The sequence below is a fragment of the Cervus canadensis genome, chromosome 10 (assembly GCF_019320065.1).
Source record: "Cervus canadensis isolate Bull #8, Minnesota chromosome 10, ASM1932006v1, whole genome shotgun sequence".
In the NCBI taxonomy this organism is placed as follows: domain Eukaryota; kingdom Metazoa; phylum Chordata; class Mammalia; order Artiodactyla; family Cervidae; genus Cervus; species Cervus canadensis.
The window spans coordinates 45,224,321-45,247,623 of NC_057395.1; the positions used below are offsets into that span (position 1 = coordinate 45,224,321).

Below are 23,303 nucleotides of genomic sequence, written 5' to 3' on the forward strand. Positions count from 1 at the left end.
GATCAGGGCTGGTGCACTGGGATGACCCAGAGGGATGGGGAACACATGTGGATTCATAACTGATTCATGTCAATATATGGCAAAAGCCACTAAAATATTGTAAAGTAATTAGCATCCAAGTAATAAAAATAAAAGAGAAAAAAAAAAAGAATTGACTCCTTGGAAAAGACCCTGATGCTGGGAAAGATTGAAGGCAGGAGGAGAGGAGGATGACAGAGGATGAGATGGTTGGATGGCATCACCAACTCGATGGATATAAGTTTGAGCAGGCTCCGGGAGTTGGTGATGGACAGGGAAGCCTGGCATGCTGCAGTCCACGGGGTCACAAAGAGTTGGACTCGACTGAGTGACTGAACTGAACTGAGGTTTTATAATGTGATAATTAGGTGTGCATATATGTGGTGTGTTGTGCTAGTTCCCGGGTCCCCATTTTAAAGTTGAAGTGAACATCCCAGCTGATACCTGAATACTCAATGCGTTGAGTGACAGGAGAAAAACCTTGAGTCTAGAGATCCTGGATCAATGACTGTAGGCACTCAGCATCCCTCCTTTTCTCGGGAGGGAGGTGTTTTCTTTACATTACATGGTAGCAAACACACCCTACATGTCTCTGCAGGGTAAGGCTATTTGTTGTACAGATGAAAAGTTGTGTGGGATGAAGGGTAGTTAGTGCCTCTTCCTGATAGATGTACAGAAAAGTGAGAGAGTGTGAGAATTATCTCAATAGGCATTTACTAATTTCTAACAGGTAAATACTCCTGATTTCATTCATAGTCTCGTCTCACCCTCCACTAGACTATCGACTCAAGAATTTAATTTGTTGTCCACTTTATTGATAAAACAGTCTTACTAAAAATATTCAATAAACTTGTGCTGAATGAATGGCTAAACATATAATAACTAATCAAAGTGTTTAGCATAAAAAAGAACACATATATATATACATATATGTGTGTATATATATACACATCTGAATCATTTTGCTGTACAGCAGAAATTAACACAACATTGTAAACCGACTATGTCTCAATAAAAAATGTTTTGAATAAAGAACTAACAGTTTTTAAAATTAAATAAATTGAAAAGATGCACTGCTTTATAACGTGTGTGCATACTCAGTCATTAAATCCTGTTCAACTTTTTGCCACCCCACAGACTGTAGCCCGTCATGATCTTCTGTCCCTGGGATTTCCCAGGCAACATACTGGACTGAATTGCCATTTCCTTCTTCAGGGACTCTTCCTGATCCAGAGATCAAACCTGTGTCTCCTTCACTGACAGGTGGATTCTTTACCACTGAGCCACCTGAGAAGCATTATAAAAAGCTAAATATAATACTGTAACTTTTTAGTTTATTTTCTATTGAAGTATAGTTGAATGACAATGTTGTTTCAATTGCTGATGTACACAAAAGTGACTCAGTTATACACATATATACATTCTTTTTCATATTCTTTTCCATTATGGTTTACCATAGATAAATATTGTTCCCTGTGCTATACAGTAGGACTTTCTTGTTAATCCTTTCCATATATAATAGCTTGCACCTGCTTACTCCAGCCTCCCAGTCCAACCCTCTCCCAACCCCTTGACCCTTGGCAACCATCAGATAACACTTGATAGCTTACAAAAAACTTATGCGAAGTAAAACCTAAGTATACAACCTGCATATTGAAGATAATTTCAAATTATAAACAGAAACACATGTTTGTATAGGGGAGTCATGAAGGTATGAAATAAAATTTATATTTTATGACAGAAATTTAAATATGAAAAATTCTTCTGTGCCCTTTGCACCCCTCTCTCCTCACTGTGGGTTGTGGGTCTGCTTTATACATATACCGGAACTCTTCCATCAATGTGAGGACCTGCTCAACCATAAAGAGTCACATTTCTCCCAGCATCAATAAGATAGCTCCTTAAAAGATAAATTTCTTCTTGATCTTATAAGGGGTCACATGACTCAACATGATGACACTTAGATGTGTATTATGTACACTGTCAATAATATGTCTTTTCATGTAGGGCCCTCTGTCTCCAAAACTTTCATCCCTGTGCCTTGACTTTTAGAAGACAGAACAGCTATCAGAGTTTTCTGGGTTATAGTTCTCAAATTTGGCTCAAATACAATGTTCTATTTCTTTCTTAGATTGATTCATTTTCAACAAAGTAAAATGCACCAAATTTATTAAATGGGTTAATCGGGTTATTTTTATTTTCTATCTTTTCCCCTTTATTTTTCAAATTATTCTATTATCAGGAAAAACTAGTACCCATATTTGAAATCTTGATTAGTTCATAAAAGATTTTTAAAGAAAAACAAGCTTTCAAAAGTTCAGACACTTAAACATCTCCACCAAGTATAGAAATGCTCTTCACAGCCCTAGAAGCAAGACGTTCAGGTAGAAGGCATGGTGGACACCTCACACAGTCAATATTCTTCAGAAAATGGATACTCAGGGTGACCAATAGCCCTGAAAGGGGAGGAGAATTGATTTATTAAATCTGTCTTGTTGTCATAGAGTGCATTACTCTGTTGATGCAGTCAGAATGGGCTCAAACTCGAAATCTACAAAACATTCCCTCCTTCTACCCCAACAAGCATACACCAGGTGTCTGCTTCATGTGCGCACTGCACCTGCGTGTCCAATCCAAACATTCCCATGTAATAATTACTCCACAGTGACTTATATAATATATAATTGCATACAATTTATATGGGAGCACAAGACCTAGGGCTGACTGTGGAGGTCATTTCAGACACAGGTGGAACTTTCAACCCTAAGTGATGAGAATAATCACAGTTAAGGAATACCTTGCTCTTTTTCATATAAACATTCCATGAAAAAATGTTGAGCATACCCAAAATACAGGATGCCTCCACTGAGGAATTCCTATTAAACTGAAGAAATACCACATACATCTAAATAATCATACCTATAAATTGTGATTACTATTTTCTTATTTTATATGACAACACATTATTTATTCATTAGTATTACTGCTGTTATCTTTACTTATGGCCTGATTTATCTTTCTAACATGGTCCTTTTCAATTCAATTCATTAAAGAGTGTATTCAGAGCAATTCCATGTGCCAAAAGGTGTGCTGTTGACATAAACCCACAAGGATGAGTAAGTCTAGGCACTCACACCATAGTGAAGGAGAACACAGAACACAAAAGCCTTTGAGAACAGAAGAGTAACTTTCATTTATCATTATGTCTTTTCTCAGAACCATGGTATACTCATAAACACATGTATATGTGCATATAAATATCTTCTTTAAGAGCAAGAAAGAGAGCTTTGAGATCTTTCATTTGAAACTAAATATTCATTTTATCACTAATTTGTATTTGCTTCTCTCTAAAATGTTTTCCAATATCTCTCTGGTTGATTAGCCCTCTTTCTCTTCAATCCTGACATTCTCCTGCAGTTATTAGGCAGCTGGAATCCTAGGTTTGTGACTAAGTCAAAATCAAGGAGGTAGGGGCTCCCCAGGGGATGGACCCCTGTGGGACAAAGGCAGCACTAGATTCAGTCTGGACTCAAGAAACTAGAGACCTAGACGATCTTATCAGGGTGTGTCCTGCTAAGGACACAGCAGTCACTCTCTGGAGGGTCAGTTAAGCTCATGATCTACTTGCACTTCATTTGGTGACATTACAAGGATGAAGAAATGTGTTGTAACAGAGGGGAAAGAGATCGATTTGATTGAAATGGATGGTGTCTTGGTACCAGAAATGTTCATTAGGGAGAAAAACCATCAGACACTAGGAGGAGGGGGTGCAAGCAGGCCCACTGTGACTACTCAGCAATAATGCTTGTCGGCCTTCGTGGGTCCCTCCTCCAAAAAACATCAGCAGTACATTTACAATTGTGTTAGGATAAACATGTGGACTCCCGGGTGGCTCACTGTTAAAGAATCCACTTGCCAATGCAGGAGATGCTGAAAATGTGGGTTTGATCCCTGAGTTGGGAAGATCTTATCCCCTAGATAAGAAAATGTCAACCCACTCCAGTATTCTTGCTGGGAAATCCCAGGGACAGAGGAGCCTGGAGGGCTACAGTTCCTGGGCCACAAGGAGTCAGACACAACTGACCATACACATACGTTAGGATAAACATGATCGTAATCCAAGATGGACTCTTTATTACACAGTCCTTATTTATCATTTCCTCCTGATTCTACAGTGATTTAAAGCTGAAATATTCATGTAGGTGCCTGGAAGAGCAGTGGGCTACAGGCACTGTGCTCTCGGTGTCTAGTAGGTCCCTCAGCCCTGAGAGGAGCTACACCAGGCACGGATTACAGGCGCAACGTTGTGGATTCACCACAGTGTCAAATCTGGGGATCTTACTTATGGGTTGTCCTGGGCCCCAATCACATTTCTGTTGGTGATAAATGGAGCCCTGGAGGAAACCTCTGGTCTGAGGTCTGCAGGAAGCCCCTGGTTTCCTCCTATGCTGGAAATCAGGACATCCTCCCTAAAACTAAGTTTTAAGAAAGCTTATTCCTCTGCTGAGCTATATGCTAGAGAAAACAGTGTGTATGTGTGATATATACAAGTTACTTACTGTTGAAAATCATAGTATCTTATATTACGATTGAGGCCATCGATTGCTTTCATATCCTCTGGAGTCAGTTCAAAGTCAAACACCTGGAAGGAAGGAAGAATCACATTAACCTCTCCCCCAAGGAGCTGGCCTCCCCCTGGGGACTGGAGGACTTCCAGCTGGATGGAGACAAGAAGAGGGGACAGGGAAGCCATGTCTGTCATCAGCTTCCAGGTGAACGAGCCTGGGACCCTCTGCTGAGTTCTCACCTCTCCTTCCTACACCTTCTCCTTTTCTGTCCACCTTAAACAGATTATAGTGCATCAGTCTCTTGTCTTTCTAAGTGAATTATTTGAGACAGAAAATTAAAAGACACATATCTTCTTTCAAAAACAGAGGGGCAGTTGGACAATTCAGACAAAATACCTGCATTTCACCATGCATTAGTCTGTTTTTCTTCTTCCCAACACCCCCTAAATATGATATAACTTTGAACTTAATAAGAATTGTAAGGAGGACCCCTCCCTCCGAAAACCTACCCAATAATCCCATATCAAACTTATTCATTATCTATGAGTAAATCTAACCAAAAAGGATTACATAAAGCCTTTAAGGAGATAAATTATGAAATGTGCTTAAAGTATTAAAGCACACCTAAATAATTAGAAATTCATCTCATAACCATAGCATGGAAATCTTAATTTTGAAAAGAAATCAGTTTTCTCCAAAGCATTCTATTGTTTCAATGCACCATGAACCTAAGACTTAAACATGTATTCTTTTGTGAGAGTTGGGAAAGTGATACTAAATTTACATCAAGGAACAACTAGTGAAAAGTAGCAAAGATCTCTTTAAGGAAGGAGAATATACCATTCAGAAAAGCAAGACTTATTTTCCACTATGATAAGTACAGAAAACTGAGTAGTTAAATAGAAGAGAGCTCAGAAATGTACTCATGGACACTTGATATATGACAGAGTTGACAACGAAAATCTGTATAAAAATATGAACCTTTAGTTTTCTATTTAAATAATCTTTTCATTTCTTATTAGAAAATCAGTTCCAGCTATATTACAGAATCAAATATTAAAGGAAACAGTTTTTCAGGGGACAATTTCCCTGAAATTGTCTTTTCATGTCTTATTAGAAAATCTGTTCCAGCTATATTACAGAATCAAATATTAAAGGAAACAGTTTTTCAGGGGACAATTTCCCTTCCCCTTGACTTGACCTGAGCTGTAACCTGCCTTGGACAGTGATATCTGTATTGGACTGTGATATTTGCCAGAAGCGGTGAGTCAGTTCTGAGTCCAGACATGAAGAGGGTTTTTCCCCACTCACTGACTGCAGATCATAGCACTGTGCTGAGATGAAGACTAGGTTAGTTGACCACAGTCTAGCCAAATATATATGAAAAACTAGATGGAGAGGCGTGCAGGCTCCTCTGACAAGAGCCACATCCACCTGCTAAAGCAGAACTACCGGGCTGCTCTGCACTGAACTGCAAATACACGAGAGAGCCCAGCCAAGAGGACAACAGCGGGGCTGAGTTCAGGCTGATCGTCAAACTATGGAAACAAGAGAAGCATCACTAATCTCTGCATTAAATCCTGAAACCGGGGGGAGTTTCCTTATAGCTATGACTAAGTGTACGATAATGGTTACGATAATGGTCTCCTACACACAAGTCAAAAGACAACTCAGCAAAAATGGGCACAGCCTTGAATAGGAAATTTGCAACAACAAAAACTCACGGAGATTAAATGTATAAAAATGAAGCTACATTACTATTCAGGGAAATGTAAAATAAAATCATGATAATTTAGAGGTTCAAGATCACTCCTGTAACTTGTGTGTCCCCCTGAGTTACATGTTGGATACCTCACCCCACTCTGATGGTGTTAGAAATGGGCCCTTGAAGAGTGATTAATTAGGTTATGATGGTAGGGCCCTCATGAATGAGATTTAAACAATATCATATTCATATAAGAGACTTAGGAGAGCTCTGTTGCCCCCTCCACCAAGTTAAGATACGAGGAGAAGCCTGTGACCTGGAGGAGGACCCTCACCTGACCACATGGGCACCCTGATCTCGGATCTCCACCTCTAGAACTGTGAGACTACAAAGTTCAATTGTTTCTATGCCACACAATGTGGTGTCTGTTAGAGCAGCCTAAATGATCTATGAACATCACATAATGCAATTTTGTCAATTGAGAACAAAGAAAATGAAATGTCATTTGCACAAGGTGATAGAATAAATGGTTGATGTAATGCTGAAACAAAAATCTGTTTTCTGTCCAACCTGAACCCTCTCCAGCCATGCCACTTTTCCTGTTGCCACACAACACATTCATGCATTGAGAAGAATAGGTAACTTGTCTTGACTCAAGAAAAGTCTTGAGAGATGGACAAAGCATGACCCTCGTGAAGGATATTCCCTAGGAGTCCTCTGCCCACAGCCCCACTCATCATCACCTGCATGTTCTCCTTGATACGCTTCTTGTTGAAACTCTTGGCCAGAACAACATCCCCACGTTGTATCTGGTAGCGAAGGGCAACCAGAGCTGGCGTTTGCTTGTGCTTTTTGGCAATGGCAGAGAGAACCGGGTCCTCCAAGAGAACAGGATTGTTTGAGTTCACCCTGGAAGGAAATTCAGAAATGCTGAGGAGCTGAGACTAAGTACTCAGTTCCTAACGAGGCTTCTCAAACAGACCAAGTAGGTTCACTCTAGACCTATGCTTCTCAAAGTGTGGTCCCTGAGCCAGCAGCATCAGCAGCACCTGGGATCTTGCTAGAAATGCAAACTCCATGGCTTAACTGCAGACAAACTGAATGAGGAACTCAACTGTGGCACCTGGCAGTCTGTGTTTACAAAGCTCTCCCAGGTATTTGATGCATGCTTGTGAGACCAGTACTGCCAATCTTGTGGAATTTGTTTGTTGTTGTTGTTTTTACTTTTCAGTAGTTGTTTTTCTCTTATAATTACAGCTCTAAAGTACAAGGGCATGAAAAGAAAATGAGATGGAGAAGACCAGGAAAATTTTAAATTTTTGTTGTTCTCAAGTGTTGATAAAAATTGAGTTGTCCAAAAATGAGAACTATTCATTTCATTGTTGTTTGCATTATGCAATACTCCTACAAATAAATGTTTACTAAAGTGATTCGACTTGTTATTTTTTGATCATCATAGACCTGGGAGGTATTTAATATTATCCTGATTTTAGACAGAAGGTAAGGGAAGCTTGAAAAGTTTATTATTCATTAGTAATGTATTCATTAGTTAATAAATAAGTAAATCATGACTTAAGTTTATATCTTCGTTCTCAACTATGGAATTATATGTTAATTTCTTGCAGACTTGCATTTTAACATTTTACAACAAGATACATGATATGTAAAAATTGGCTGGGTGATGGGTGGGAAGACAAAAGAGAAGGGTTTCTCCCATCTCTCTTCTCTTCCCCTGCCAAATGAGAGTTATCTCCAGAGCACTGTTACATTATGATAAAGATAGTTCTTCAAAAATTGAATTTTAGAGAATCTCTTTGTTGTCTTCAGTGATGTTCATATATTTCTGGTAATATTTGGGATCCCAGAGCAGCATAAGCAACTAGGACAATATCATGGGACTTGCAGAACTCTAACAGTTTGCTCTGGTTGAGGTAAGGGTGACATTCCACCTGTAGAATGGAAGATAGATGAGTGTTAATTCATATGAAAAAAATATATTAACATTATAAAGATCAAAATTTTAATAAACGCTAAAGAAAAAACTGTGTCACATCAAATTACAACTTAAAACATCAACCTGAAGTCATGATATTTTTTAAAAAAAGAAATTTTATTGCTGTCTCCTGAAAAGCTAAAAAAAAAATAATGACATTCTTGAGAAAAAGCAACTCTAGGAACCAGATCTTGGTTGCTGTACACCACCAGGACACATGCCTAATTCCAGATCCGGGAGAGGAAAAGAGCTCTCAGAATCGTGGACATCAAACTGTGCCAGACAGCAAGAAATTGCACAAAGACTTATGAACAAATGACTTAAAGACAAAGGAACTGGTGACATTTGGGTAGACTTGAGCATCAGAAGGAATCATGAGTGAAAACAAGTATAGCACACAGACTAAATAAAAATCCCTGAAGCCCTAGTGATGAGAGAGGTGGAAAGAACAAAAATATTTTCCTCCAGGGCTGATGATTATTACAATAAACCCTTTCTCAGAAACTGACAATTAGTGACAAGGAGTTAAGTTTTACCCTGTCTTGTAGGAATAAGTGTGGAGGCTTCCCAGGTGGTGCTGGTTGTAAAGAACCCACCTGCCAGTGTGAGAGATGCAGGTTTGATCCCTGGGTCGGGAAGATCCCCTGGAGGAGGGCATGGCAACCCACTCCAGTATTCTTGTCTGGGGAATCCCGTGGACAGAGGAGCCTAACAGGCTACAGTCCACAGGGTTGCAAAGAGCCAGACATGACTGAGCACATGCACATGCATACTAATTAATGTCAAAAACAACGAGAAATATAGTGTATCTGTCAAAAGCCCGTCTAGATATTTTGGTAACAGAATGCTTCGGTGGTCATTCTAGGCGAAAAGTCCTTGAGAAAAGTGGCTCAGTGTGACATGGGAACCACATAAGATATAGGTCAACAAAGTGTTATAGATCTTTATTTATTAAATATATAATACATAATAAATACATAAAATTAAATATATTTATATTCCCTGTTGTAATCTTAACACTTCTAATATCTGACATTTATCATAATAAAAAATATGGACAAAATTGATGTTAGAATCACATTAATATTTTAATTTCTAAAATTGAAAAAATATATAATTGATATATGTATATTTCTTGAATTTTATAAGCTACTCAGCTTGCAAAGAATTCTGCTATAGGAGATTCTTTATCCTTGACTTCAAGTTGTACATTAAAGACATTATGGTACATTTGAAATAAGACCATTTCACCAGGATAAAGATTACATGACATATATATCACATCTCAGTTATATATGTAGATAGGCCAAACTTAGAATTAAACATTAGAGAGATGGTCACCAGGGGTTGGGAGGAAGGAGGAATCCAGATTTGCTAATCATGCATGTGAAGTCTCAATTATACAAGATGAATAAATTCTAGATCTGCTGTACACCACTGTCTGTATAGTAAACAACACTGTATTGTACTGAATACTTAAACATTTTTTATGAGGTTAGATCTCATGTTTTGTCACCACAATAATGTAAAAATAGAGCCAAAAAAGGAAGAGTGCAGAAACAGACATAGACAAGGTGTGCTTAACCAGTTCATTTTATGATGGACATTGATGGGAGAACCAGTCCAAGACTGAGTAAATGATAAGATGTGCTCTAAGCTAAGTATATGTTCCTGAGTGAATATCTATGGATAGTATCACTATAAGCCTTTAACTTCATCCATCTGACTTGACAGACCTTCATCATCTCCAGCAAACTTTCCTGTACTGTGCTCCATGATGAAGACCAATGAATGTAGAGACACAAAGACTAAGTTTTCAGGCATCCTATGGACATAGACCCCACACAAACACTTAACACCTATCTCCGCTGATTTTTCCCTTTGTTATTTACTTCTCATTCCGTGTTTTCATGGTCTTCCATCCTATACACAGTTCCCTTTGAGGCACTTTCCCATCTGATTAGTGATCAGCCTTTCAACTCAGGGAAAGAACTGCTTCCTCTAAGTTCTGGAGGACTAGTCTAACCCCCTTTCCCTCACGTCCATTACCTTCCCTCAATTCCTACCACAACTTAGGGGGAAGTCCTCCCCATAAGTTCCACCCAGATTTTATCAAAGATACTGTTATGGATTCTATTCACACCATCCAGACAGAGGCTCAGCTGTGTAGAATCTTCTGTCCACAACGTTGGATGAACAGGAGGGGAGGACAGACAGACATCAAGCTCCAGGGCAAGGAAGAGGTTCTGAAGAGCACGAGGGAGAGGAGCTGAGCTGCTCACCTGGTTGCAGACAGGCTTGTACTTGAGCCCCGGCTTGTTCAGGATCTTCTCCAGCTGCTTGTGGTTGAAGTTGGACACCCCGATGGACTTGGGCAGCCCTGCATCCTTACACTGCTCCGGGGCCTGGGAGGGAGGGGTGGAGTGAATGACTCAGTCACTTGGAGTGAATGATAGATCAAGAATAAATGTTGGAAAAAATCTGTAAAAACTGTCTCATGTCAAGAATTAACATTGATTTTAAGAAAGAAAAAAGGAGAAGAGGGTCATGACACAAGAAGAATTACCATCTCCTCGTTAGAGAAACCCCAAAGAAGACATATCACAAGGAAGGAAAGAGATGTCTGTCTTCACTGCCCCATATTCTCCTCCACTGTTCTTCTCTGTGAACATTTCAGCAATGGTTCCTCCCCACAACCCCAGCATCCCAGCCCTTAAGTTCCTGAACTGCTGAGTCTGATGGTCCACAGCCCATTCTCACAGGTGGAAGAAATGAAAGAATTTTCCCCCACCTAGGTCCTCATCTGGGCTTTCTTCTCCCCAGACTCACCTCCCACGTGTGACAGAGATCCACCAAGTCAAATATCAGTTTTCCACTTTCATCTTTTGGAACAAATTCATTCCCTGGCTGGAATAGAAGCAATCATTGCAGAGCTGTTACCAAATGACTTCTCCACATTTAGCTAGGCTTCCGGGCATGTCTAGACCAGGCACTAAACCTCTATGAGATAGGTAAAGCAATATTCTAGATACCAATATTAGAAAAGTGATTTGCAAATGGAGTTATGAGAAATGTCTTCAGGAGGCAGGCTCCCACTAATCTCTTACACCTAATATATCTTTTAATGAATATAATTTTCATACATTGCAATGGGGGCTATCAGTGACTTATGTGAATATTTTTCTGCTCCTCATACTTTGCTCTTGCAAAATGCCTCTCATGCTGGGAATGGGAGTAAATTACATGGCTTTATTTCCAGATTAAAGATTGCAAACTTGACCTGGGCCAGATAATCAGACTTCCTTTTCCCTCTGAGCATCTGATGCACTAGGACAGGCACATGAAACAGCAAGACTCTGTTTAGGTGGATACGGAATGTAGAAGATCCAGACATGCTCTCAAATTTCATGAGTATGAACCTTGAGTTGCCCCAAGGCTATATTTGCCACTAATGGAAAGTGTTCAGTGAAAATAAAGCAAAGCAAGAGTAATGACAGGATAACAGATTTTTTAAAAGGGTTACATTACTGAAGAGTATTGCAAATCCTTAAATCTATCCATGGCTGGGATGTGCCATCTACATAGTCAAATAAACTCTTCTGCATAGGATGGCTTGAGTAGATTTCTGTAACTTAAAATCAAGAGTTCTATGTAATACATTTATTTTGTTGTTGCTGTTGTTTTGTTTTTGGATACAGCCTGCCAGGTCTTAGTTCCCAGAACTCCTTCCCTCAACTTGACTTGCCTCAGCAGTGAAAGCATGGAATCCTAACCACTGGACTGCCAAGAAATTCCTGTTGCAGTTCTTAATGGCTAAGTACAGTCTATAATCCTCATTGTGAAGTCAGGCAACAGTGTAGGCAATCTCTCTTAAGTCGCTCTAAAGGCTGGGAGGTTTACACCCATCCAGAGGGAGCACCACCAAACCTGTTCCTCTTGAAAGAGTGAAAGGGGGAACAACTCAGACTGTGCAAGTGTGAGACAGTGTCATTGCTCACCATTCTGTACCAAACTGTCTTCATGAAATCCCCAAGAGATTCAGAAGTCATAATCAGGGATGTGTGCTAAAAATGTCCATTTATATTTTCTCAAGTTTTTGAGCAAAGCATATGAGATTATTATTGAATGCCTTTCTCTGGGAGGCATGTAACAGAATTAAATATTCAAGGAAGCTCAGTAAAAAGATGATCAGAAATGATTATTTGGGGGGATTCTACTCTAGTGCAATCATCTCTTCAACCGACTAAGAAAATCTTAAGTCAACCATCCATCCAAGTTTATAAGCACTCTGAGGCAAGGAAAAAAATGATTGAATACAAAAGCATATTGCTAACCTTCAGGACACTGGAGAATGAATAATATAGAGATCAACATAGTCCAGTTGAAGATTATTCAGTGACTTTTCCAAGGCTGGTCGGACCAATTCTGGTCGAAGGGAAGTGCACCAAAGCTGCAGAGGTTAAGCAAAGGAAGCTGCATGAAATGAGTGCTGTAGCTAATTTTGTTTGTCTCATTTCACTTAATAACTAGACATTTTTTATTGGTTAGAAATGGACGACCACTAAAAAATTGCCCCCTTTCTTCTAAACTTCAATTTTAAGTCTAACCTACCCATGTAAACTTCATTATTTGAATTTATCATCACTCCACTATTCACAAAAGAATGAAATGAATCAAGATATAAATAACCTTATCAAATAATTACCAAGCCCATCATCTGAATTATGTTTGAAAGATATTCAGAAGACAAACAGTTTGATTTGATCAAATAGTTAATCATCTCAGAAATAATTAGTATTACATAACCTAGGGGAAGGTGCTTTGAACATATTAACATGTGCAGAACATAATTCTACGTACTTTGGCTACATCTTGTGTAATATACAAAGTGAAGCCCTAATGCTCTCTTACTGATGGAGCTGAGGTCTGAGATTCAGAATGTGAAGAAATTTGAGAAAGTCTCCCAGATGATAAGGAAACTATAATCTAATCGTACTTCTTTCTGTTTGATTCATTAACCCACACTAAATCACATCACTCTGGTAGGTTCAGAGAAGTAAAGTGACTTTAAATTAAAATTAAAATTTGAACACAGCAATGATGAAATAGTTATAATCACTTTCTCTTTTAGGAGGGGGAAGAGAAGAGGATACTAGATTTAAGATGTAAATATGTGCAAAAAAAGCTGTATCAATAAATAGCATTCACCTAAGTACTGATCCTATTACCTGTCACCTTCACACAATCACTGCACATATGTGCACACACACACCACACACAGCACCTTTGAAGTGTAGAATATGTCTTCTCTCTTCACAGTGCCATCTGCAATCTTGCTTCGAATGGCCTGGCCAACCTGCTCCTCATTTTGATACAAATGAGCACTGTCTACATGGCGGAACCCAATCTCTATAGCAAATTTGGTGGCCTCCAGAGCTTCACTCTTAGGAACCTACATGAGTAAGAAAAGTAGAAGTTGAATATCCACATGATTAAGAGATTGCTAAGGCATGAGACTGATCATCCCAAGAACCAACTTTTCTTCATGCATTTGGTTCATTCTGCAAGTGTGTGGTGATGAACCCATGACAGTTTCTCTGAATGTTCCTGGTCAGTGTTTAAATGGACACCCAGGAACCCTTCAACCCCAGGTGACCAGTGGTTGATCTCAGGCATCAGAGGACCCAAAACCACCTCCAGGTTCAGTCATTTGCTGATACAATCCAAAGGACTCAAAATAAAGTTGTAGTCATGTATACAGCTTACACTGTGAGATGTCTGGGGCAAAATCAACTAAAGTATGAGGGCATGGTAAAAGCATCAAAGGGCTTCCCTTGTGGCTCAGCTGGTAAAGATCTGCCTGCAATGCGGGAGACCTGGGTTTGATTCCTGGGTTGGTAAGATCTCCTGGAGAAGGGGAACGCTACCCACTCCAGTATTCTGGCCTAGAAAATTCCATGGACTGTACAGTGCATAGGGTCACAAAGAGTCGAACACAACTGAGAGACTTTCACTTCAATTCACTTTAAAAGCGTCAAGAAACCAGGTGAAAGCTTTTGAGACCTCTGTCTACAAGTGAAGCCACACAGAATACACCTAAATCTATCTATTCAAGCTGTAAAAAGTGATGTTCTCATATAATTATCCATTGCAAATGATTACCACAATTAAGCTACCAGAAGATCCATAACCGCGCATACATTACTTTTGTGTGTGGTGAGAACATTTAAGATTTACGCTCTTAGCAAATCTCAGAATCTATTATTATTAACTAGAGTCACCATGCTGTATATCCGGTCTCCAGCCTTATGTATCTTATAAGTGAAGGTCTGTACCTTTGACAAACATCTTTCCATTCTTGAGAGCCTTGTCCTCAGTTTCTGAGCACTATGTCTCTATGCTTCTATGAGTCAATTTTTTTAGATTCCACCTATAAAAAGATAATGAAATATTTGTTCTCTAGGCCTGGCTTATTTCATTTAATGTTCTCCAGGTTCATCTGTGTGGTTGCAAATGGTGAGATTAACTTTCCTTTTAAGGCTGACTAATATTGTATGTATGTTTCTATAATTCAGAATCTTTTATTTTCAAGGAGGTAGATGTTTGGTCTAACTTTCCTCTGTTGGGTCTCAGCCCTGGTTTTCCTTAAGATCACTTGCCTTGTGGGATGTACTAAGGAATGAACAAATGAGCTTCAGTAATGACCTGGGCCCTTCCCTCTCCTCATCACACTTTGCACTACAAGTAAACAAGCCCTGTATTCTGTCTGCAAAATGTCTCTGAATATTGTCTTCTGTTTTAGAAATTAGAAAAGTGAGACTCAAAGTTTCAGGACCAGTCCCTTGTCACAGCTACATACTCTAAAGACAAGATGGACAGCAAACTTTCTGGGGTCAGGTCTAGAGATGTGTTCACTAGCACCTCTTATGCCTGAGTATTGCAGACTAAAATAAAAAGACACTGAAAATCCCAATAGTTCAAAGTTGGATGTAAGATAGCTAATCCCCTCAAATGATACTAAAGCTTCCATTAGGAGACGTTTCCAGGCAGGAACAGATGTACAGGGCAAAACACAGCTAGTGTATCTTTCCTGGCATGGAGCAGGTACCCCATAGTAGAAAAGCAATTCTTCCCATTAGTTTTCTGTCACCTCCTCTTCAGGAAATTTTACCTCAATACTTCTCTGGGTCATGTCTTTTTGGAAAGAGGAAAGAGTTCTGGAATTAATGAAATATACAGAGAAACTTGGCCATTGCAATCTCTCTCAAAGCAAAGTAGCTGACAGTCAGTGTTCTCGACAGCCGAGTCTCACCCTCTTCTGCCAAGCTGGGAAAGAGACAGAAATTGGAGGGGAACCCAGAGTAACCTGAAGGTGAGCACAGCCTCAGACCCTGATGCAGAGTGGAGCCTGGATCTTCTCTCCTGGTTAGTGGAACCATGTGGTCCTCCCAGGGTCACACAGGAACTCAGCATTTGACAACCCAAGTCCCTTTCCACTCATGTCACATCCACTACTATTTATATTATATCTCAACCCCAAACCACTACTCTTACCTCCTCAGGTGCATAGGTTCCAAATCCCAAGACAGGAATGAAATGGCCATCATTAGGCTTCACCTTCTGGCTTTTGGGATCCATTGCTTGTTGCTCCTCTGAGTAAGCAGACTCTGATTTTTTTCTTCTGCCTTCAGAGGTTATAAATAACAGGAAGTTAACACGCCAGCTGCACTGTCCAGTGTTTGCAGATACATTGTAGGAGGAGGAGCATGAATAAACCAATAGCTTTGGAGATAGAAGAAGATTGAAGTCAGTTAACTTGTTTGATTTTTTTTTTTTTTATCAGTATAACCTTAAGTATCACATAATGATGAGATGGGCTAACAATTATTGACCATATGTTACATGGAAACTTCCACATAACAATCATTTCATTTTTCTGATTATGAAGCCCAATCTTGATTCAACACCAACTGAAACAATTATCTTACAGCATTAACACCCTCACATATACAAATCACACAGTTTAAAAGTGTTTCATATTAATAAGCATGTTTCAAAATGTAATCCCTTAATAAAGAATCAAAACATCAAATGAGGAGAAATTTGCCTTTTTATATTTCCTAACAGCAAGTTATTTTTCTTTACAGACCTGAGAAGAGTGAAACTCTGTAAAGGATTCTAAAGCTGGGCATTTTGGCAAAGTGCTTACTGACGTGTGCTGTGCCTAGTTGCTAAGTCATTTCTGACTCTTTGCCACCCCATGGACTGTAGTTTGCCAGGCTCCTCTGTCCATGGAATTCTCCAGGCAAGAATACCAAGTGGGTTGCCATTCTCTTCTGCAGAGGATCTTCTGACCCAGGGATCAAACCAGGGTCTCCTGCATTGCAGGCAGACTCTCTACTGTCTGAGTTACAAGGAAGTCCCCTGCAGGGAAGGCTATGTATTATAGGTATATTTACATATGGGGCCAGGGACAAAGGAGTAAGGGTGGAGACATAGACTAGACCATGTATAAGTAAAACCCTGAGTAGAACTGGGGTGTGGTTTTGGGGATAGTAAGGCATTCAAAAACAGCCACAAATTCAGGAGAATCAGAAAGCTACCCATGGGCCAGGCAAGATGTTGACTCAGGAATGAACTGAGTTGCTCTTAATTTTCCTGTTGGGCTGATCCCAGGACTAGGAGCATGGGAAACCAACTAGCTAAGTTCAGTCAGGACAAGGAATCAATCTGCCAAGAGCAAGTATTTGCCTCATGTTTCAAGTAGCCAATATGACCACACACAGACACACAAGAACATTCACACTCAGCATAGAAGAAAGGAAGGAAGAAGGGAGGAAGAAAAATAGAAAGGGAGAAAGAAATAAAGAAAGGAAACCATGATCCAGGAAAGGAAGTGTGAGGTGAGCAGAAGTAATGCAGCTTAGATTAGGAGTAGGCCTTCCTACTTGGTAAGTTTATCAGGCCACCTGGATACAATCAATTAACCAATTAGGACCAATTAGCTTTCACTTAATACTGACCACTGGTTGCCAATTAGGAAATTAGGAACGGGGTGGAAACCCCCAGGAAAGTCCCGCACGCGCGAAAGTATTGACCAATGAAATTGCTTTGCAAATGTGTAACCAATCTGCTTCTCACCCTATAAATTTGTGTAACAGCTTGGGCTCGGGGCTCTCTGACCCACACCACTGTGTTGGTTGCGGGCGGAGAGTCCTGACTCGAGTCAGTAATAAACTTCCCTTCCTGCGAGTTGCATTGTCTTGGAAGCCTTCTCTCTTCCCGCTCAGGGATTCGGACATTGGGCATAACATTTGGGGGTTCGTCCAGGATCCCTTTACCGGGGGAAGAGAACACTTCCAGGAGAGAGGGGAAGGATAGATAATAGCACCGGTGCTCAGGAAAACTCAGGGGGCCCGAAAACCCAGTGCTGTGTTGTCAGCTGTCCGTGTGTTTGTCTTTGGCTCTCCGTGTTTGTGTGTGTGCCGGCATTGTCTCAGGCAGGACAGGAAGTCCAGAGTAAAACCGGGGCTCTGCTGCAAAGCAGGGAGGTATCTGGCACAGGAAAAGCCCAGAGTAATTCCGGGGCCCTGCTGCAAAGCAGGAAGGTATCTGGCACAGGAAAAGCCCAGAGTAATTCCGGGGCCCTGCTGTAAAGCAGGGAGGTATCTGGCACAGGAGAAAGCTTTCTCTAGCTGGCGTAAGGCCAAGGCCAGTGAGCGCGCTGGAAGGCAGCTGGCTCTGTGGGAAGGAGAGTTCCTCTCCTGATCCCGAGTCTGGTCTGGTCAGGGGGCCCAAAAACCCAGTGCTGTGTTGTTGGCCGATGTTTGTCTGTCTGTGTGTTTGTCTTCAGCTCTCTGTGTTTGTGTGTGTGCCAGCACTGTCTCTGGTCTCGTTCCTACTCTGACTCAAGTTTCAGTGAACAGGTGAACGGTTGTGTGTGCAATTGATGAGTCCTGGCCAGGGCTACACTCTGGCGGACTCTGAAGGCCCTACAATAAGTGAGCCTCAGTGACTAGAGCCCAACCAGGTGAAACTCTCCTTTCACTACGATTGTCAGCAGCTGTTGCAGGAGCGAATTCTGGCAGAAGCGTGGAAACGGGTCCCAGGGGTCAATGGGAGGCCAACCACCCAGCCTCATCTCGTGGATGAGGGGTTTCCTCTGTTGTGGTCTAACTGGGATTTTGAGCGAGCGGAAGGTAGGGAGCATCTCCGAGTGTACCGCCAGATTCTGATGGCAGGCCTGCGGGCCACTGCAAGAAAGCCGACAAATTTGGCAAAGGTAAATTTAGTAAGGCAAGAGCCCACTGAGAGCCTGGCAGCCTTCCTAGAGAGGCTAATGGAAGCTTTCAGGCAATATACACCTATGGACCCCCAGGCTAAGGAGTCACGTGCTGCAGTTCTGTTAGCGTTTGTAAATCAGGCAGCCCCAGATATTAGGAAGAAATTACAAAAGATAGAGGGATTGGGAGAACAGACGATACAGGATTTATTGAAAACAGTTGAAAAGGTATTTAATAATAGGGAGACCCCAGAAGAAAGGGAAGAAAGAATTCGATGGGAGGAAAGGGAATTAGCTGAGAAGATCAGGAAGGAAGATAGAGAATATAGAAAGAGGGAAAACCGGAAGAACCAGAGGGAGCTAGCCCAGATTCTTTTTGCAGGGATAAGAGCCAGAACAGAATTGAGGGAACCTCGAGACCCCTGGACGGGAGAAAAACAGAAACCTAAAAGGCAGGCCCTAAAGAAAGATCAGTTTGCCTACTGCAAAGAACAGGGGCACTGGAAAAACGAGTGCCCTAAGAGGGACCCGAGGAGAGGAATGACCCAGAGAGAGAAAATCTCCCCTAGAACTCGAGTTCTATACGCGGGGGAAGACAGTGACTGGGGGAGTCAAGACTCGGCACCCCTCCCCGAGTCCTGGGTAACCATACATGTGGAGGGGAAACCCGTTGGCTTCATGGTAGATACTGGTGCCCAACACTCTGTTTTAAATCAAAAACTGGGACCAATGTCTAAGAAAACCAGCTTGATGCAAGGAGCCACGGGGACAAAAAGATATTATTGGACCACAGAACGAAAAGTAGATCTGGGGACCCACCAGGTGTCCCATTCATTTTTGGTGATACCAGAATGCCCAGCCCCTCTACTTGGAAGAGACTTGTTGACTAAAGTTAATGCTCAGATTCATTTTGACCCTGGGAGAATGACGGTAACGGATGGACTTGGACAGCCGATACATGTCTTATCCCTAGCCTTAAGAGATGAATACAGACTTTTTGCGCCAAAGCCCTCAGAGACTATAGCACTAGATGTACAACCGTGGGTCCATAAATACCCATTGGCCTGGGCAGAAATGGCAGGAATGGGACTAGCCAAACAGAGACATCCGGTCGTCATCGGGCTAAAGGCCGAGGCAATTCCTGTGAGGGTGAGACAGTATCCCATGAGCCAGGAAGCTCGGTGGAGGATCACTCCCCACATTCGACACCTCATGGATGCCAGAATTCTCAAGCGGTGTCAATCCCCTTGGAACACCCGCTTACTGCCAGTGAAGAAGCCAGGGGGGACAGATTACCTGTGAGAAGTCAACAAACAGTGAGTGACATACATCCCACTGTCTCTAACCCGTATACCCTCCTGAGCAGTTTGCTGCCTGAGTACACTTGGTACACTGTGTTGGATTTGAAAGATGCCTTTTTCAGCCTACCCCTGGTGGCCCAGAGCCAGGAGATATTTGCCTTTGAGTGGACCGAGGGGGAAGGCCAACCAGTAATCCCACAGAGGTTCAAGAGGCTCTGAGTGAGGACCTCTATGAATATCGGACTTGCCACCCAGAGGTCCTTCTGCTCCCCAGCACTTGCCCTGCCTAAAGATGGGCAAAGGAAAGCAGGAGCCACTGCAGTAGAAGAGTACAGTTGTGAATATGGCTCCGTGAAGTTTTATGCACTGTGTGGCTTTGGTGAGGTCTTAAGTTGTGGTCTGACACACACTGCTGTTGTTCCTCTGGATTTAGTGAAATGCCGTATGCAGGTGGACCCACAGAAGTAGAGGAGAATGCCTATCTGTGGCGCACATCACTGTATTTGGCTGCCTCTGCCAGTGCTGAATTCTTTGCTGACCTTGCTCTGGCTCCTATGGAAGCTGCTAAGATTCGAATTCAAACCCAACCAGGTTAACAGATACCATACACCATGATGCCTCAAGAGACTTGAATTTAGAGGTGTGTGGAAGGGACTCTTTGCCCACATCATCATGATCGGCACTCTGACTACACTATCTATGATTCTGTGAAGGTCTACTTCAGGCTCCCTCGCCCTCCTAGTCTCTGAAGAAGACACTCAGTAGATAAATGATGGACTGAATCTGCGTGTTGAAAATGCAAATGTACGAGAGAAAATTCGGGCTTGCAAAGCGTGCCAGCTAATGAGGGCAGAGAAGAAGCAGCACACAGGAATGAGGTACTGAGGGGAAAAGCCAGGGCAACACCGGGAGATAGATTTCACTGAGGTAAGGCCAGGCAATAACGGGTATCGCTATCTGTTAGTTCTGGTAGATACCTTCTCAGGGTGGGTGGAAGCCTTCCCCGCTAAGGGAGAGACAGCAATAGTGGTTGCTAAAAATATCTTAGAGGAAATAGTGCCTAGGTATGGGCTGCCGATGACTATGGACTCTGATAACGGACCTGCCTTTGTGAGCCAGATTGTACAAGGGCTGGCCCGAGCTCTGGGGACGAAATGGAAGTTACATTGTGAATATAATCCCCAGAGCTCAGGACAGGTTGAGAGAATGAATCTTTGACGAAGTTGACAATAGAGACTGGCAGGGACTGGGTGACCCTCCTTCCCTTTGCACTCTTTCGGGCGCGTAACACCCCTTATAAGCTGAATCTTACCCCTTTTGAGATTCTGTATGGAAGACCCCCTCCTGTGTGTCCTACATAACCATGTTTGGAAAGTGATTCGAGAGATACACGAGGGTCAAAATAAGGGGGCCATCCCCTCACATGATATTGGCCCAGGTGGTTGGGTTTGGGCAAAACGGCACCAATCTAAAGTATTAGAACCTAGATGGAAAGGCCCTAATGTTGTTCTCCTTACCACTCCTACTGCTATAAAAGTCGACGGGATTGGACCCTGGGTTCACTGCAATCACGTGCGGCAAGCCACACCGGAAGAACAGGAAAAAGCACAAGAAGAATGGAAGGCGAGTCCTCACCCGTCAAATCCTTTGAAACTGAAACTCGTCCGCTGGGAGGTCTCCTAATTCTCCTGCTGATTATGGCAGGAGCTGAAGCTGTGTAACCTCTTGTGATGGGCCCCAGGAATGGGACGTAGGAAACAGAGATTTGGTAGCCCCAAGTGTGGCGCAACCCGCAGGGCCAAGTATCTCAGATATGGGTGAACCAAGCTTTACTATCTCTGCAAGGCCAAGGGCTTTCCTCCCTACGAGCTGCTGTAGATGAAGAGAATCAATCAGTCATTTAGAGAAGTCTTTGACTTCCTTGTCTGAGGTGGTCTTGATTAGAAAGAGAGAACTGGAAGCCCAGCAGAGATGGTTTGAGTCTTGTTTTCAACACTCCCCCTGGCTGACTACCTTAATTTCCACCCTCCTGGGTCCACTTATAGTGTCAGTGGCCCAGGATGGAAAAGAGGAAGATTCCTCTACTTGAACAACAGGAAGGGGGGAATGTGAGGCGAACAAAAGTAACGCAGCTTAGATTAGGAGTAGGCCTTCCTACTTGGTAAGATTATCAGGCCACCTGGATACAACCAATTAGCCAATTAGGACCAATTAGTTTTCACTTAATACTGACTGCTGGTTGCCAATTAGGAAATTAGGAACGGGGCGGAAACCCCCAGGAAAGTCCCGCACGCATGAAAGTATTGACCAATGAAATTGCTTTGCAAACGTGTAACCAATCCGCTTCTCACCCTATAAATTTGTGTAACAGCTTGGGCTCGGGGCTCTCTGACCCACACCACTGTGTTGGTTGCAGGCGGAGAGTCCTGACTCGAGTCAGTAATAAACTTCCCTTCCTGCGAGTTGCATTGTCTTGGAAGCCTTCTCTCTTCCCGCTCGGGGATTTGGACATCAGGCATAACAGGAAGGAAATAAATCAGCACCGACTCTTCCTGTACAATCACAGGAGCCACACTCAGTGCACAGTGAGTGTCACGCACTGTCCTGGGGAGGAGCTCCAGGTGGGCAAGAGGACGCTGAGCTCAGCTCCCCCAGGAGCTGAGGAACAGGGGCTCAGAGGTCCTCCCTGGAGAGACCCATGAACACCACGCACTGGGCACCGCAACCCTGGGATGACCTCGGGAGGTCACAGCCCCGCAGCTGCTGTGAACCCAGGGGGACCCGCAGGAGGCCCAGGAGCCTGACGCCTCTCCTGAGCCATGAACCCACTCCTGCTCCTGGAATAGGCTGAGGGGGTGGCAAGACTCTTCCCAGGACTCAGCCAGTTTACTGGGCAGCCTGTGTGACCTCTGGCCCACAGATGCCTCCTCATCACCTCTGGATCCAGTTCACCCTCCTGGGTCAAGGGGCCACCCATGCTGGGCAGAGTGGGCAGTGGGGGGTACAGAGCCAGCTGACACCAGCAGGACATCAGGATACGGCAGTGCGGCCATCAGAGAGCAGTGCGGCCTAAGGAGCAGGATCTGGGGCTCTGATGGTGTGCCAGGTCTGCACCACAGGCACAGCCGCCTGCACCAGGGGCTGCTTCAGCACACCTCCCTCCATCTCTGCCACCCTCTGGGGCAAAGGTGCCAGAGTGGGGGAGGGAGGGGTCCACATCTACAAGTTAGAACCAAGTTAAGGCCACAGTCAGGGCTTCTGCTTCAGCGCCTTGGGACACACCTGGTCCAGTAGGGTGTGGACAGCCACAGAGCACAAGAAAAGCCTCTGCTCACACTTGGCCCTGGATCTAGCCTCCCTCTCAACCTCCCACCAAACTGCCAGCTGCCAGTACACCCTGGGAAAGGCCTGACCTTGGCCCACTTCTGCTCCAACT

The 23,303-nt window shown here is 42.7% G+C and overlaps 1 protein-coding gene across 2 annotated transcripts; it reads right to left on the bottom strand.

The window, feature by feature from the left end:
- Positions 1 to 2,235: 2,235 nt before the first annotated feature.
- On the bottom strand, positions 2,236 to 15,955 carry LOC122447964 (prostaglandin F synthase 1-like). 2 transcript variants are annotated; one of them, XM_043478760.1, is made up of 10 exons: positions 15,839 to 15,955; positions 13,569 to 13,736; positions 12,628 to 12,734; positions 11,271 to 11,284; positions 11,114 to 11,187; positions 10,567 to 10,689; positions 8,133 to 8,240; positions 7,035 to 7,202; positions 4,578 to 4,660; positions 2,236 to 2,474 (listed from the first exon to the last, which is right to left on the bottom strand). In XM_043478760.1, the coding sequence occupies exons 1-10, from the start codon at positions 15,920 to 15,922 to the stop codon at positions 2,432 to 2,434; spliced, it is 972 nt and encodes a 323-aa protein (XP_043334695.1). In that variant the 5' UTR covers positions 15,923 to 15,955; the 3' UTR covers positions 2,236 to 2,431. The 2 variants fall into 2 exon arrangements, with proteins under 2 accessions (XP_043334695.1, XP_043334694.1); XM_043478759.1 differs by lacking the exons at positions 2,236 to 2,474; positions 4,578 to 4,660; positions 7,035 to 7,202; ... (1 more) ...; positions 10,567 to 10,689; positions 11,271 to 11,284 and having other exon boundaries at positions 11,177 to 11,191; positions 12,619 to 12,734.
- Between the last annotated feature and the right edge of the window lie 7,348 nt (positions 15,956 to 23,303).

Bases quoted from the DNA above. Each gene is read 5' to 3' on its own strand.
- LOC122447964 (XM_043478760.1), bottom strand. From the start codon at position 15,922: ATGGATCCCAAAAGCCAGAAGGTGAAGCCTAATGATGGCCATTTCATT. The intron at 12,735-13,568 runs GTGCTGTGTGTG...TAACCTCTGCAG, and splicing joins ACATATTCTACACTTCAAAG to CTTTGGTGCACTTCCCTTCG. The intron at 4,661-7,034 runs GTGATGATGAGT...CCTTCCTTCCAG, and splicing joins GTATCAAGGAGAACATGCAG to GTGTTTGACTTTGAACTGAC.